The 17,446-nt window shown below is 46.7% G+C and overlaps 2 protein-coding genes across 4 annotated transcripts in view; both read left to right on the top strand.

The window, feature by feature from the left end:
- Positions 1-17,446, top strand: part of ABTB3 (ankyrin repeat and BTB domain containing 3) — a gene marked incomplete at both ends in the record, with an annotated part of 259,402 nt that overhangs the window by 208,572 nt on the left and 33,384 nt on the right. The window lies entirely within an intron of this gene.
- LOC308435241 (gamma-aminobutyric acid receptor-associated protein-like 2) lies at positions 3,061-3,495 on the top strand (the record flags this gene model as incomplete). The annotated part of the gene is given in 3 exon segments (XM_080935923.1): positions 3,061-3,202; positions 3,205-3,207; positions 3,211-3,495. Coding segments are annotated over 3 exon segments (414 nt in total). The 5' UTR covers positions 3,061-3,076.

A 17,446-nucleotide genomic window follows, 5' to 3' on the forward strand; every position in this document is an offset into this window, starting at 1 on the left:
TACATGTTGAGTTTGAGGCCCGTCTGTGCTGCATGAGAGGAGGAGGAGGAGGGGTGGGGATAGAGGCAGGAAAGAAAGAGAAGGAGGAAGACAGTCAGCTGAGGGCTCTCCATGAAAGAAGACTTTGGGGAGACCCTAAAAAAATGTATGCTGAAGCAGTGTGTGTGGATGAGAATGCTTCAAAGATTTAAAAATAAAATGGAGTCCTTGAGAGATGAGAAAGAGTGACCTGGTCAGAGAAGCATGCAGTGGCCCGAGTCTCCAGGATTTGGGGTGGCCATGCCAGCATAGAAGATGTGGGCTAAAAGTGGCCATCGGGGGCTGGCAGTGGGAAGTCATTAGTGCCCCTGCAGTGGCACTCTGAGCAGCTGGGTGTGGGTGGAAGGCAGACTGCAGGCGGCAGACAGTTTGCCAACACTTGGAATGTGTCCTGAGCATCCAAAGTGTTAAAAGCAGAGTGAAAACACAGTTGGTGCTCACAGCAAAGGAAGAGTTGAAGAAGTGCATCTGGAGTGGCATTTGGGGCTAGTTTCCCCACCAGAGCTCCAGACCCAGGCTGTCGGTGGGAGGGTGTCTAGTTTTCAATGCGGGGGTCTGGCTTCTTGAGAAGCATCAATTTGCTCATTTTTTACTAAACTTTGGTCCATTCTTAATTCTGTTAGATTTATGCACAACCCACAGATTTGCACACGTGCCAGCAAACCTCCCAGTCTGAACTCTAGTTGACAGACTAGTTATACAAGATCATTATCTTCCCCTGGGGATAGATCAGGCAACTAGGATTTCTTGCAGCGAGCTCAGGGCACAATCCAGGGCAGATGGGCTTCCAGCAACAGTAAAGAGCCAGTCCTCTCTGCGCGGGGATTGTGGGTACCTGCTCGTAGGTGCTGGCTGTCCACGGTCCACTATCTTCACATTAGCTCATTCAATCACTGAACAGAATGTTCGAACTGCCACGCCAGCCTGAGTGAGCCCCAGTGTCTTCTCCATTAATCATGGAAAGTAACATTTCCTATGAGGGAAACTGAGGCACATAGCCAACAAAAAATAAAAGGAACCACAACTCATATCCTCTTTTGGGATTCCCTTTCCCTCTTTCTCTCCCCTCTCCCTTCCTCTTCTCCTTCCCTTCCCCTCCCCCTCCTCCTTCCCTTCCCCTCCCCCTCCCTCTTCCCTTTCCCTCTCTCTCCCTCCTCCCCCCTCTTCCCTTCCCCCTCCCCCTGTGGGTATGTGTGTATGAGTGCTTGTGGTCTATATGTTTGTGTGGATGAATTGTATAGGGACACACAAAGGATGTGTGTGTACTTGTATGTGGAGGCTGACAGTGGGTACCTTTTCTCCATCACTCGACTCATTTTTTTGAGAGTTTTTTTTTTTCCATCGAACCTGGAGCTCGCTGATTTGAATAGGTTTGGAAGCCACTACCAGGAACACACTTGTCTTTACCTCCTAGTGCTGGGATTACAGGCACTCACTGCTCAGCAGACAGGCAGTAAGGATCCAACTGAGGTCCCCATGTTTGCATGGCTACCATCTTTTTAAATGAGCTATTTTCCCGAGTGAGTGTCTAGCTTTGATTTCTAAGAAATCTGTTGATAGCCTTTGTGGAGGAGCCCTGGTCACAGATGTTCCTCATTCTCTCTTCATTCTTCCCTAGCCCTGTGAGTAGCCTGGCTCCTCACACCATAGGAAAACTTGCCTGATGCTGTCACCCTTGTGGGATTTGACCAAGGTCCACATGGCTCCAAAGGCCATGTTCCCTATCCTAGATTGGCAGCTCCAATCAGAGGCATGATGGGAAATGTGAAAGTCCTTTTGTTCCTGTCCAAAAGTTCAGCCGCCAGACTCACTTCTCTTAGGAATTCAGATGCAGTACTTCTCCGCTTTAGTCAACGCCAGAGCCCCCCACAAAGGCTCAGCATTCTTCACCAAGTTGCAGAGAAACACATGGGAAGTGTACACCCTCATTAATAATCCTGGAAAGATGATTCAGAGCCATACCTGGGCATGCATTTAAAACCTTTTCAAATGCACAAACAAACAGAAACCGCCTGAGGGAAAAGGCTCGCCTTGCTGAGTGAGACAGCCCAGTCTGTAATCCCAGCGCTCCTCCTGGGAGACAGGACGAGGTGGAGACAGGTGCGTCTCCCAACTGGAGTGACGTGGAAGAAACAAGAATGACCCATAAGATGTAGACCCAGCTCCTGACATCATGCTCTGACCTCCACACGCATTCTGAGTGCACATGTGTGCACACACCACGTTCTTTAAAAGCCCGGTATTGTGCTATCTGACTTGAGTAAAGATACAGAGAAGGGAGAATTCTTAGATACCACTAGACAGGACCCCGCACCTACTTTCAAGTAATCTTGTAAACACATATTCCTGCTGTCACATTGGTACACGAGGGAAATGCTTCCGTGTGGAAATAAGGAGACATGAACAAGGATGCTCATAGATGCAGTATTTATAATAACAAGAGAGAGAGAGAGAGAAAACAAGCTGTCTGTCTCCAGGCAAATGGATAAATAAATTATGGTGTGTTCATTTAATGGAAAAACAAAGTAGCAACGGAAAGAAATGAGCTAGATTTACGTGGTTATTGCATGGCTTAACTAATGAATATTATACAAAACAACAAGAAAAAAAAGCAGGTTGAAGAAGGATTTATGCAGAATGCTAATGTTTGTGTAAAGTTTGATAACATGCAAAAGAGTTTATATAATGCTAGGAATTCCTAAGAACCAAACAAAGTATAAGACGTGCAAAGAGGAGAAACGTGTGAGGTCCAGGAAGTGGTCTTCTCAGAAGTGCTAATAATGAACTCCAGGGTGTTCAGGGGGCCCTGCTCGTCCCGACATGCACTGCTTTTTATTTTTGTTTGTTTGTTTGTTTGTTTTGGTTGGATGATGAGTAGGTAGGTCATTGTATTAGTCTGTGCGGTGTGTGTCTAAAATCATTCATTGACGGTAGAAGTTATCTACTTAGATAGCACTTTCTGTAGAATATTCAGGAGGCCAGCCCAGGTTAATAACCATTATTTAAGAAGTCTGAGGCTTCGTCGCTTCCCGCCGCCATGATGTGGATGTTTAAAGAGGACCACTCGCTGGAACACAGACTCATGGAATCCTCGAAGATCAGAGTGAAGTACCCCGACCAGGTTCCGGTGATCGTGGAAAAAGTCTCAGGATCTCAGATTGTTGACATTGACAAGATGACATTGACAAGAGGAAGTACTTGGTCCCGTCTGACATCACTGTGACTCGGTTTGTGTGGATCGTCAGGAAAAGGATCCAGCCTCCCTCAGAGAAGGCCATCTTCCTGTCTGTGGGCAAGACAGTTTCACAACCCAGCCTAACCATGGGACAGCTTTACGAGAAGGAAGAAGATGAAGATGGATTCTTGTCTGTGGCCTACAACGGAGAGAACACGTTTGGCTTCTGTGGCCCTTGCTGGGCTGGGTGCACCCTTCCTGCTTGTGTATCTTATAAATAACCAGCTGTTCTCAGTTATTCCGCCAGAGCCTCCACACAGACCTACTAGTGCATTTACAACTGGATTCATTTCTTAATGTATTGGAAGGTTTTGTTTTCTTAGGTTAGTAAATTATCATACAGAGTTTTATTTTCAGTTTTCTTGGTACACTGTTCTCATGGCTATCCGCTCCAGGGAACCTGTCCTCTGGGAATCATATTTAATGAAGTCATTTTCATAATGAAGGGCGGTAGGTGTGGTATTAAGGTGAAAAGGAGGGGTGGTGCATTGCTCTGGATTATGTTCCAAGTGTTAGATGGCTAAGTATTAAAAGCACCCAAATTAAATCCTTAGCAACCCGAACACTTGCTTCACTAGATTTTGCCAACTGCAAATCATGTTGGACTGAGCTAATCTGTTCTTCTTTCTGAGACTATTAAGTAAATAATGAACAATAAAGCCTCCTTATAAAGGAAAAAAAAGTGAACCGACAAAGTTGAGAAACACTCTCTTAAAGAAAATTGTACAGACTTAAAGGGGAAAAAAATCTGAGGGTCTGGAAAGATGGCTCAGCAGCCAAAAGAGGACACTGCGCTTTCAGGGGAATACAGTCAGTTCTCAGCATCACGTGGTGTCCCACAGACACCCTTAACTCCAGTTCCAGAGGACCTAGATGCCTTCTCTGGCCTCCAAGGGCATCAAGCATATGTGTGTAAGATAAAAATAAGTAAATCTGAAATGTTCTCAGCGCTTTTACTAGCCTAAACTTCCTACAGATCTCCACAGAGCAGGCCATCCATGGCTGGAGACATGGCCCAGTGGTTAGGACTGGCTGCATTTCCAGAGGACCCAGTTTCGATTCCTAGCATCCACATAGCAGCTTGCACACATCTGTAACTCCAATTCCTGCGTACCCAGGATCGTCTGCTGTCCCCTGTGGCACTGCATATGCACGGTGCACAAACAAGCAAGCAAAGTGACCACACCGATAAGGTACTTTTAAAGCTTTAAAAATAATTTTTAAAAGAGAGAGCAGATGTCATCAAAATTCCAGCAGCATGCTCCCTAACTCTGTAAACAGAATCATATGGGACAACAGCCACATGTGTATTTTTTTTATGGCTACTACAGTGGTACTTAAGTAGTTACAATGGAGACCCACAAAACCTAAAAGATTTATTAGTTGGCCCCATACAGCATCTCAGAGGCTGGTGCCATGGAAAGGCGCTTGGGATCGTAAGTCTGTAACTGAGCTGTTTATTCCTGGGGAGTGACAGAGGAAGCCATTAGTCCTTGCTGGAACTCCTTCGAGGGTGGTGCCGGCTTTTATCTTTGTGTCTCCACTATCCAGCACAGCATCTGCCTCCTGTCCCTACTACTCTCTGTGAGCCTCCCTACATTGACTGATGTTTAAAAGGTATTTATGGTGTGGGTTGATAGGCTATATAGATCCATTAGCTACAACAGAGGCAGGATGTCTTGGTTTGGGCAGGACAGAGTCTGAGATTCTCTCTCAGGTTACAAGTCAGGGAAAATCAGTCCACAGCGGCCACAGAAGCCCCCCGGGTCCACTCCAAGCATTTTCCTTCTTGTGACTCCACCAATTCCTGGACAGTGTCTTCCTTGACTGGCCCTGCTCAACAGGACTGCATCTTCCCAGAGGGAAAGGAGAAAACAGAAGAGGGGAGATGACACACATCACCTCCTGTTGGACAGCACCTTGTCAGATGACCATACCTGCAAGGGAACCTGGTACATGTAGTCTTTATCTGAGCAGCCATGCGCCCACCTGGAAATCTGAAACCCAAAGCAATCCATGGAGGTTTTAAAAAGGACTGTGGAGGACACCACGCAGTGTCTGCTGGGAGAGGTACATGTGGAGCTTGCCTCCTTAGTCAGAGACCAAATGCTTTCCCCCGAAGAGATACTTTATTGTCTCCTCTTTGAAAAATTAACCATGACGCTGGAGAAAAAGATCTATAGTCCTCCTTCATCATTTTCTGCTCAAAATAATATGGCAACAAATTCAGATAGAGACACTCCTTCCACCAGCCTGCGTGTTTACAGCCCTTGCTTTTGAGATAAATCTTTGTAAGCATATTCGAACAGACCTAGAATTTCCATCTTTAGGGCAGGTCGTGACAGTGGGCTTTGTTGCTAGCTGAACATCAAATTCCAAAGACAGGGCTTCAAGGCTACTTAATGTCCCTCCTAAGGCAGGAAGGATGGGCAGAATGGGGGACAGGGATTCCTGGTGCTGGCTTTTCCTTCTCTGAGGCAGTTTAAAGAACCAGTCCTTGCCTGTGCTTTCTGGTAGTCAAACCACAAGCGGGTGCAATTCCTGGACTGAGATTTCTCCCAGGAACTTTGCAAGCACTGCATGTTCTATTTGCTGCAATAATACCATTTTCCTCATTCTCAGAAACGTGCACAGAGATCCTGGTATGACTTACTTCAGCACAAAGAGCCATTGAATTGTTCATCTTTCTGCTACTCAACAGCAAAGGGAAAAGGGTCATCAATTTCAGGACCCGAAGCCTGTGAAAGGAGTTTGACTAAGGCGCTCTAAGGGAAAGTGTGCTGAGCCAGGAGCTGTGGGCCACATGTGGCAAGTCCGGCCTACAGTCCTCCGATTTGCTATTTCACGATTCATTTCCAAAACCACCATTTGATTGTCACACACACGGAATCCTGTAATGGGAAGCTCTTGATGTATAAGAGGTGGTGCACAAGCACTTCCTCATTCTCCAGCAGGCTGTGTCAGCCTCAGCACCACTGACATTTGCAGCTGAACGGTTTTCTGCTGAGGTGGGGGGCAAAGATAGCCTTTCTGCGTGTGAGGGTCTGTCTACCAGCAGCTGCATGCCTACTCCATATGCCAGCAGCACCTTCCTGACATGAAAATCATGTTTCTCTCAGTCCTACCATACATTCTCTCAGGTGCTGAAGGCACTACTGGCTGAGAGTCGTTAGTCCACCCAACCCTAAAGGTGTCCGTATGTGACTGAGAAGAAAGACAGGATCCTATTCATCTGTGACTCACACAAATAGGTCAACACTCTCTCGCCTCCAGTTTCCTGACCTAATAATTTGGGGGAAACAAGATGAATGGGGAGAAGGTTTGAGTGAGCGGCCGGCCATGCATACAAGGGAAACCCAGTAGGGGAATGGGTGTCTGTCTTCTTGACTGGCAAGAGAGGAAGTGCAACGTTGTCGAGAGGCGGGAACTCTCCTGTGGAGAAGTTGCAGGAGACCGTTCCATGGAAAAGCTGCGCTTAGGAATCCTCACAGCCTTGACACTCACCCCAGTACCTGGCATCTGAAGAGTCTGAGCAAACGTGAGAGTCCTTTGATGACAGAGAGATTGTAGAGTCAGGTAGTAAATTCAGGGCCTAGCCCCAGCCTTCTGTTTCCACATCTCACTCTCTACGGACAGCGTGTCTTTGGGCAAGTTTCTTAGCCTCCATGAGCTATAATGAAGATCAATTTTGTAGGATTAAAGAAAAGATAGTGTAAGATTGTATATATGAATAGGCACATATGTGTGTATGAATATTTTATATTTTTATATGCATGCATTCATATGTATAAAGTCATATATGAGTGTGTATGTAAACTTAGAAGAGTAAATGCTACATACATGTCTGGTCTTACCATTCGAGAAGCAATGCAGTGTTTTGGAATGACGTCTAACCCACATCCTGGCCTGGAGCTGGTGCAATGTGTAATGCACCGTGGGTACTTGGTAGCAATGAACTCTCTAGAGTTGGCCGTGTCAGGGGACATGACAGGCAAGGCCTCCCTTAAAACTGGCCTTTAAAGAGAAATGGAGCTGGGTTGAAATGGAGCTACAAGAACCCAGGTGGGCACCACCGCTAACTCCTTCCAGTCTGTTTCCTCTCTTTCTGAAATCAGGCTACTAAAACCTGCTTCGGGGGCTCCTGTTGCAGCAGCAAGATGTGACAGGGCGTGGGCTGTGTCACACTGCCTGGGCTTATTAGTGTTTGTAAGTGCTTAGCAGTTCACTGATTGTCATGGCCAACATCCTCTCCTAGGACAACCATTGTCGACCAGTGGCTTGGGGAAACCATATCATAACCCAAATGACCCCTGGTGGAGTCCTAGGCAGCATAGCTAAATCCTCTCATATCCATACCTCAGCCTGCATCCCACAGTTATAGACTTCCAATACCTCCCAATGAGCCAGAGAATGTGGCTTTGTCCTATAGAGCATCTCTGCCCCCATGCAGGCCTCTGGCTGCCATCTGCAGAAGGAACTATGTCCTTTGCTCTGTCCAGATGGCCTTCCTGATGGTGGGACTCAGATGGATGAGAAGAGGACACATGAATGATGGAGTGGAAAAGATCCCAGAGCACAGCAGGCTATCGGTGGAGCCCAGGAGCTGAGAGGCTGTAAAGGGCTGTGCCCAGAGGGACCAGGCTCTAATACAGCTAGAAGACGCCTTCGTAGTTAGGAAAGCCCTTCCTAGAGTTAGACGATTGCATGGCTGGAAGATGGAGACGATTTAGCTAAATCCCTGGCGAGGGAACCTGAAGCTACACAGTAATGATGCTGGGCAGTCTACATCACTGCTCTCTCTACTGAGTGGTCCCAGGATGTTTCCTCCGTAAGCCTCATTGCAGATCTCAACATTGGATACTATAGTATCCTGCTTTGCAGTTGGGGAAACTGAGGCATACAGAGTCTGCTATCTGTCAAGTCTCACAGGAACTAAGAAGAGTGGGGACTGCCCTTGAGTACTAGGGTTTGCTGCCCCATGACAGCATTCTGGCTTTGGTGTCAGACACTGGCATGGTTTGAATGGGAAGTGCCTCAGCCCCTACAGGCTCAAGTGTTTGGATTCTTGGTCCTAGCCAATGGTGCAATGAAACCTTGAACAGTTGGGGCTTAGCCACCAAGGTCATTTCCTGAAGAATGGAGAAGGTGGTAGTGGTGGTGGTGATGTTAATGGTGGGTATTTGTGATGATGGTGGTTGTGGTTGTGGTGGTGTTTGTGATAATGGCAGTGGTGATGGTAGGTGTGATGTTGATAGTGGGTGTTTGTGACGATGGTGGTGTTGGTGTTTGTGATGATGGTGGTTGTGGTTGTGATGATGGTGGTGGTGGTGGTGGTGATGGTGGTGATGGTGGTTATGGTGGGTGTTTGTGATGATGGTGGTGGTAGTAGTAGTGGTGGTAATGGTGGTGATGGTGGTGGTTGTGATGTTGATGGTGGGTGTTTGTGATGATGGTGGTGGTGGTAGTGGTGATGGTGGTAGTGGTGGTGATGGTGGTTGTGGTGTTGATGGTGGGTGTTTGTGATGATGGTGGTGGTGGTAGTAGTGGTGGTAATGGTGGTGATGGTGGTGGTTGTGATGTTGATGGTGGGTGTTTGTGATGATGGTGGTGGTGGTGGTGGTGGTGATGGTGGTGGTGGTGGTGGTGATGGTGGTGGTGGTTGTGGTGGTGGTATTGGTGGTGATAATCCCAAGAGAGAATCAGTTGCCATAGCAGACATTAAGTGCCCAGAAGTGCTTAGCGGACAATAAGCATGCAGTAAGGAGGGAAATGCTTTTTACTGACTACTCCTGAATCTCTCTGACCTCTATTATCACAATTTGCTTACGAAACCCCTGCTGGCTCCATGCTCCTTCTGTAAGCCAGGAATTCCCAGGGAAGAAAGGATTGCCTGTAGTCTGAGTCGGTGGCTTTTGTTAGACACATGTCTGATTTGAACTCAGAAGCACTGCAGCAACACTGGTCTTGTGATTGGTGCCTGGATTTGCTTCTTTCACACACTGTACTCTCTCCAGTTTGCCCTTGGCGTTGTAATGTATATTTGGGGATAGTATATGTATAGGAGTATGTCCCTGTTTGTGCATGCACACAGGTGCACATGTATAGATGGAAGTCAGTCTCTCGGTGAGACTCATCAATTCAGCAAGGCTGGCTTCAGGGTCACTCCTCTTTCCACCCCCTGGCCTCCCCAGCACTTGTATCAGCCTGTACCCCTGTGCCAGTCTTTTTATGGGAGCGCTGCTCAAACTTTTTATGGGGCCCAACCTAAACCTCCATGCCCTTGTGGCAACCGCTTTGCCAACTGAGCTATCTCGCCAGCCCTGTAATTTTTGTGTTCCGCACAGAGCTCTCACAAGCACCTCCTGAGGGCTGCCTCAGTTGACCCACAGCCAACACCCTGGAAGACAGGTGTTACTACGAAGCTCGTGTTACAGATGAGAAAACCAGACGACGACCCAGTAAAAGCCACTGGTCCCAAGATCGAATAGCCATTAAACGGCAGAGCTGGATTTGAGCCCAGTAAAAGACGCGGCAGCGTTCAAGCGAGCTCGGAAGCTAATACACGCATAAAGGTGTCTGGACATCACCAGCAGGCTTTTGTCATGCAGAAGGCACGGGGAGATGAGCAGAGTGTTAGCTCCCCGTCCACACGCACCCTCCCCCTGGACCCAGGCTCTGAAGCCCTTCTGAGGTCACATGTGTGAAGCAGAAGATACTGAGCCAGTCTCTTGATACTTGGGCACTTGAGAAGTCAAAGAAATTGACCACTTCTGTAGCTGACCTCTAGCTTAAATTATTGGGATTCTCATGGCATCATTGAAAGCCACTCAAAGGGAAAACCACAAGGCTGGTTACCTGGGGGAAGCCCCAGGAGACAGGTTTAATATATTTCTGCATAAATAGGTCATGCATAGAGAAGGGAAATGTATTTGCTTAGGCCACAGGGGGCCCTGTTGCAGCCTGGAGCTTCTGCAGGGGACTTTCCAGGAACTGTAACCCTATCCAGGCAAATGCTTCAGGGATGGTATTCTACAGAGTTCAATTCCCCTGACGAACTGCGTTGAACAGGAAGCCATGTTTCACACTTTATTGGCTAATGGTTTTTACCTGCTATAGTTTGCTGTGTTCAACTTGGCTCAGAATCGGGCACCGCTCTTTGCTCTGTCTGTGTGCTGTGTGGTAACAGGTGCTTCCTGGATCTGTGCTAAGACTGATTTGGGCCGGGTGGTGTGTGTCCGTAATCCCAGCACTCAGAAGGCCAGCTCAGAAGGATCGCAAGTTCCATGCCAGTGTGCACTTTGTAACACAACCCCAGTTTCGGGAGAGGGCTGTACAGTGGGGCAAAGAATATTCTCTTCAGTATGTGGTATTGGGCAAATGGAATATCCACATGTGGAAGAATGGCATTATGCTCTTATCTTGTATTGTATACAAAATGGATTCAAGACCTAAACATGAAGACCTAAAACTATATAATTACCAGAAGAAACACAGAAAGGAATATCCATGACATTAGATTTGGTAATAGCTTTTGGATAGGTCCATAAAAACACAGGCAGCAAAATCAAGAGTAGACAAATGGAATTGCATCACATTTAACAGCCTCTGCCCAGCAAGGACAATAGGAACGAGGTGGTCATCGGAACAGGACATAAAGGATTTTACAGCAATGCAGTGCTTACACATGCAGGGCGTGCCTGCAAACACACGTCTGAACCAGACGCAGCAGCCAGGATGTATAATAAACTCAATTCAATCTAACAATGCATTTTTAAATGCCAAGTGTCACTAATTATTAGGACATTGCACATTAAAATTACAGTAAGAAGCTGTTTCCCACCTGGGAGAGTAGCTGTAGTCAAAAAGAAAAGCAAATGCATCGTGGAAAATGTGGCAGTGCCTTATCTTAGGATTTCCATTGCTGTGAAGAGACACCATGGCCAAGGCCACTCTTATAAAGGCAAACATTCCACTGGGGCTGGCTTACAGTTTCAGAGGTTCAGTCCATTGTCATCATGGTGGGAAGTATGGCAGTGTGCAGGCAGACTTGGTGCTGGAGGAGCCAAGTGTTCTACATCTTGATCTGAGAGCAGCCAGGAGGACACTACTGTGATTCATACTGGGCAGAGTTTAAGAGTGTGTGTGTGTGTGTGTGTGTGTGTGTGTGTGTGTGTGTAAGTATGTGTGTGTATCACCCCAAAGCCTTCCTCCACAATGACATACTTCCTCTAAGAAGGCCACACCTTCTCCAATAAGGCCACTCCCTATGGGCCAATCATTCAAACTTGAGTCTAAAGTCTATGGGGGCCGTTCCTTTACAAACCACCCCATTCCTCAAACATTTTAAAAGTAGAATTTCCATAGAGTCCAACCGGACACGTTAAGAAAGTTAATAGTCAGATAGACATCTCACCATCTTAAGTTGAAGAAGGTTAATAGTCAGATAGACTTCTCACCATCTTAAGTTGAAGCATCATTTACAACAATGAAGAAATTGAGTCAAAAAAGAAAAGAAAAAAAGGGTTGGGGGCTGGAGAGATGGCTCAGCAGTTAAGAGGACCAAGGTTCAATTCCAAGCACCCACATGGAAGCTCACAACTGCCCTGCAATTTCAAGATCTGACACTCTCACACAGACATACATACAGGCAAAACACCAATGCACATAAAATTTTTAAAAATTAAATGTTTTTAAAATGAAAGAAAAAAAAAGCAAGGACTGAAAGGAGAGAGGGTGTTATGGTTGGGATGTACAGTAAATAAAAATAAATTATTAAGAAGAAAGAAAGAAAGAGGGGGGAGGGCAGGAGGGGGGAATGGGCAGATGGAGAAAGGGAGGGAAGTGGAATTATTGTCTGTCATCAGATGAGTGGCTAAAGAAAACCTGGTGTGTGTGTATGTGTGTGTGTGTGTGTGTGTGTGTGTGTGTGTGTGTAAAACAGAATACTAGTTAGCCTTCCAAAGGAAATTGGGTCTTTGCAACATAAATGGAGCTGGAGGACATTGTGTTAACTGAGATAAGCCAAGCATAAGAAGACAAATAGATGATGTATGATCTCACTGATTCAATCTAAATGTCGATCAGACAAGCAGAGAGGATTGTGGTTAACAGAGAGGATTGTGGTTAACAGATCCTGGGCATGAGAAGGGTCAGGAAATATGTGTGAATCCAAGGATACAAGTTTTCAAAGAGACAGCAGGAAATAAATTCAGAAGATTTGCTATAAAGCATTGGAAATATAATTTATAACCAGATGTTGCATACGTGAAAATTGCTAAGCAAGTCGACTGGGGGGCTGCAGAAGACATAGCTCGGTTTGGTAGATGGCTTGTCCTAAATGTATAAGGATGAAAAAAATAGATCTGAACTGCGCTCACCACAGACAGGCAAAGCATATAGGATAACACACTTACTGTCTTAATGTTCTCAGTCTACTGTGCACACATATTCCACAGCATCATGTTACACATAAAAAATGTATAATTTTAGCAGTCAGTTCAGATTAAGTATTAATTTTTAAAGGTAGAGTACATGGTGCTCACACATCTCTCCCTCGTCAGTTTCTGCTATTTGCATTCTACTCTGATTTGCCTATTAGCAGAGAACAAGATGGGTGTGGTCCTGTTCCTGGACTTAGACATGCTGGCAGGGAAAAAAATATAAAACAAATTAAACTACGGGCTGGCAGCGTGACTCAGCAGGCGAGCTTGCTGTGGAGGTTGATGACCTAGATTGGATCTGGAACCCATAGAGTGGAAGGAAAGAACTCATACCTACACATATTTTCTGCCCTTGACACATGTAATTGTGTACATGCACACACACACACACACACACACACACACAGAGAGAGAGAGAGAGAGAGAGAGAGAGGGAGAGAGAGAGAGAGAGAGAGGGAGAGAGAGAGAGAGAGAGAAATAATCAACTAAATGATTTTTTTTAAAGAAAGCTAATCACTCACTGTGAAGGTGGCACTAAGGGGATAGAGGGAACTGGCCAGAAGATGGGGTGTAGACAGAAGATGGAGTGTAGACAGAAGATGGAGTGTAGACAGAAGATGGGGTGTAGACAGAAGATGGAATGTAGACAGAAGATGGGGTGTAAACAGAAGATAGAGAGTAGACAGAAGATGGAGTGTAGACAGAAGATAGAGAGTAGACAGAAGATGGAGTATAGACAGCAGATAGAGTGTAGACAGAAGATGGGGTGTAAACAGAAGATAGAGAGTAGACAGAAGATGGAGTGTAGACAGAAGATAGAGAGTAGACAGAAGATGGAGTATAGACAGCAGATAGAGTGTAGGCAGAAGATGAGTTGTATACAGAAGATGAGGTGTAGACAGAAGACGGAGTGTAGACAGAAGATGGAGTGTAGACAGAAGATGGGGTGTAGACAGAAGATGAGGTGTAGACAGAAGATAGAGAGTAGACAGAAGATGGGGTATAGACAGAAGATAGAGAGTAGACAGAAGATGAGGTGTAGACAGAAGATAGAGAGTAGACAGAAGATGGGGTGTAGACAGAAGATAGAGAGTAGACAGAAGATGAGGTGTAGACAGAAGATGGGTGTAGACAGAAGATAGAGAGTAGACAGAAGATGGAGTATAGACAGCAGATAGAGTGTAGACAGAAGATGAGTTGTATACAAAAGATGGGGTGTAGATAGAAACGAAGTGTAAACAGAAGATGGAGTGTAGACAGAAGATGAGTTATAGACAGAAGATGGGATGTAGACAGAAGATGGGAGTGTAGGCGGAAGAACAACCTACTTGTGTATAGGAGGTGTGGTCACAGAACTTCTCATCTATGATCAAGCTCACCCTTGGAGGACAGGAGGAGCCAGCCCTGCAAAAAAGCGCAAGGGAGTCTTTCCAAGGAAAAGGAATTTCTGAGACACGGTCTTGGGCCAGGAAAGACCTTAGTGTGTAGAAAGGGCAGAAAAGGAGCAATGTCGTTGGTGTAGAAGGAGGAAAAGATATGTGGGCAGTGGGCGTAGTTAGGCCCTGCAGGCAGCTCAGTGCCAAGAGCCAACATTTATCCTCCAAGTACTGGAAGACTTTAGAAGACTTTAAGCAGGGACCTGCCGGGACCTGCCTACACTGACATTCTGACTCTGTGAGAGGTGGTATGGGACAGGGAAGGTGACATCTAGAATATTATTAGGCTCCTACAGCATTCCACCCAGAGATCAGTGCTGGGACCCAGGATCATGGAGGGTGGAGAAAGGGGATAGACTTGGGATTCAGGTGCAAACTAGCAGCTATTGGGACGGATATGAATGTGAGATCAGATTCTGGTTTCAGCACCTTTGCGAGCAGCAGTGCCAGTGGCTGAGATGAGGCAACCAGGAGCAAGTTTGGGGGGTCGGGACAGAGGTCCTCATGCAGTTCCAGTTTGGAAAAGCTAAATTTCAGAGTCTAAGAGGTAGCCAGCAGGCAAGTCTAGTAGAAGCTGCATGTGTGGACAGAATGTGGTGGTATGCTCCGGGACCCTCTGACCCCCAACAGGCAGAGGCTAGGTCACTCCTGAAACATACCAACTTGCCCCTTAGCCCCTGCATCTCTGATAAGTGGTTGCCTCAGTTTCCTCGTTGTTGGAGTACGCTGCACATGGCGCTTGGCTCTTGGGCTCACTGTGATCACGGTATGGGTTAACACAGAGAGCTCAGGACTCCACAGTAGGTATTCAGTGAACGTCAGCTTCCTGTAATAGCAATTATCATTTTAGCTGCAATCATTTTCTTGCCATTTGTCTCTTTCTAATTAAAATCAAGGACCTCGGGAGCTGGTAAACACTTGTGATGTTCTTAGAATTATCTGTTTACAAGCTCGTGAGTTCTGTGAAGCCAGCGTCTACCTCCCTCCTCTGGAGCTCCTTGGCATAAGGTCCAAGGCAGTGGGCACTGGCAATGCTTGCCAGTCACATGGAGAACAGCTTGACTGAAGGACAGAGGGATAACCTGCTTATCTGATCGAGGCTGTTAGAGACAGACAAGCAAGAGGAAGGGAACTGGTCGGCTTTTCTGTGACCATGATCACTCATATCTTTGTCCCCAGATGGGAACTACTTTTTCAAATGTTGCGATTGGTGCGTATCAATTATACATACTGGGTTTCATCCTGACATTTTCCATCCATGTAAGTCATGTATCATATCCCCAACTTTGTCACTCTTTCTGCCCCCCTCCCACACTGCTGAGCCCCCTCCCTTTTTCCAAACCATCCCTCTTCTGTCTCCACGGGTTCAGTTTTGTTTTTAATGACCAGGTGAGTCTCCTTAGAGCTGTTTTCAGGAGCCTGGGCACATTACCAAAAAGATTTCCCTCAGCACCCCTACCCCCTCTCCATTTGAGATGTTGGCAGGCCCAGGGTTGCACAGCTCTTGAAGCAATAGTCACAGCTACTATGGGAGTACAGCAGCCATGTGCTGCCTGTCTTCCACACACTACCTGACCCTCCTCCAGCGCTCACGCCTTTCCCCGGGATGGGGACTGTGAGATGCACAAAGAAGCCTTTCCCAGCATGGCTACCACCTAGCGAAAGAAAGATTGTCTAAGCAGTGAATCAAGTCTGATGACTCCCAGAGATTCACACACTCACACACACACACACACACACAAATGCACACACACAAACACACACACAAACACTCACACACACAAACACTCACACACACACACAAACAAACACACACACACACAAACACTCACACACACACAAACACTCACACACAAACACACACACAAACACAAACACACACACAAACACAAACACACACACACAAACACACAAACACACACACACAAACACACACACACAAACACACACACACACACACACACAAACACACACACAAACACACACACACACACACACACACACACACACGATTCTTTGTACTTTGGAGGCCTCTGTGATCTATGTCCTGGGGTCTTGCTCTGTTTCCCTGATGTCACAAAGCTTTCTTGGGCAGTTTTGGCCACCATGCTAAAGGTAATGATCCTGAGTTTCTCTGCACATTTAGCTTTGCCTTTCTCCAAAAGGAAAAAAAAGGAAACCCAGTTAAACTTCCATCTTTGATAAACAATGGACAAAGCTTTGATATAAAGATGCCCCTTGCACTTTTGATTTAACATTTATATTTGCCTAATCAGGCAATGCTAGACAAGTTCAAAGCCCACATGGACTGGACCGAGAGGCCATACGGCACGGCTCCATTCTGTGCCTAGGATGCTGATGCTGAAGCTAGGCCCTGGGCTCCCTCCATGCTCTCCCACCTCGCTGAAGGGTCTCTGTGGTCTTGCCCCACCTCCCTCAGCTACTGGCACACATTGCCCAGAGGTTAATGCCCAGGAGACACTGGCCTTTGTGGACAGTCTCACACAGCCTGCCATGTCTCACCTGGACCCTGGCCCTGCACAAAGTGCTTCTGTCTTGCTCCTTTCCTCTCCCCATAGCTAAAACCACAGCTCAGGGGCCACCTTCCTAGGAGGCCTAGGCTCCCTTAGGTTTGTGTGGTACAAGGGGCTTATAGTTCCTTAACATTTTTCATTCAGAAGCAGAGTCTCCAAACCCTCAGTATTTGTATTAGATACTTGGGATTATGGCCCATGCCTGTCTTCTCCCTTACCAGACTGTGGGGCTTCCAGAGCAGGGATGGTTTACAGGACCCTAACCGGCATTCAATCAATGCATAGCAGCTTGATTACTGGTGAATGATTATCGAGCAGTTCACGAGGACTGGGAGAAGTCACTAACATCCTTCGAACCTGAAGCCTGTGTCACCGTCTCCCATTGGTTTCCTGCCCCCTTTCCTAGCCTCACCTCTGTCTTCCTGAACTGGCTTGCTGAAGCACCTTTCCATCTCACGTTTTGTCTAGCAAGTTCTCCGGCTTGTTCTCTTTTGAATGTAGGGACCCCACCCTGTGCTCCGTCCCTTCTCCCCTCCTAATGCTTCATGTCTTCTGTGTCACTGGAACGGACACGGGCATCTGCCTGCTCAGAAGTCCACAGCTACTCTGCTTCAAACCCAAGCTGTCACTTGTGGATGGGGGGGTGGCATCCCTTGAGGCATCCCCTGAGGCAATCCGGCTCAGAAAGGTTCCTCGTTCCTGTCGAAAGTCCCTCATGGGACTTTGTCTACCACCAACTCACATAAAATGTTTAGCCGAGGA

This window comes from Micromys minutus (assembly GCF_963924665.1).
Source record: "Micromys minutus genome assembly, chromosome: 22".
In the NCBI taxonomy this organism is placed as follows: Eukaryota; Metazoa; Chordata; class Mammalia; order Rodentia; family Muridae; genus Micromys; species Micromys minutus.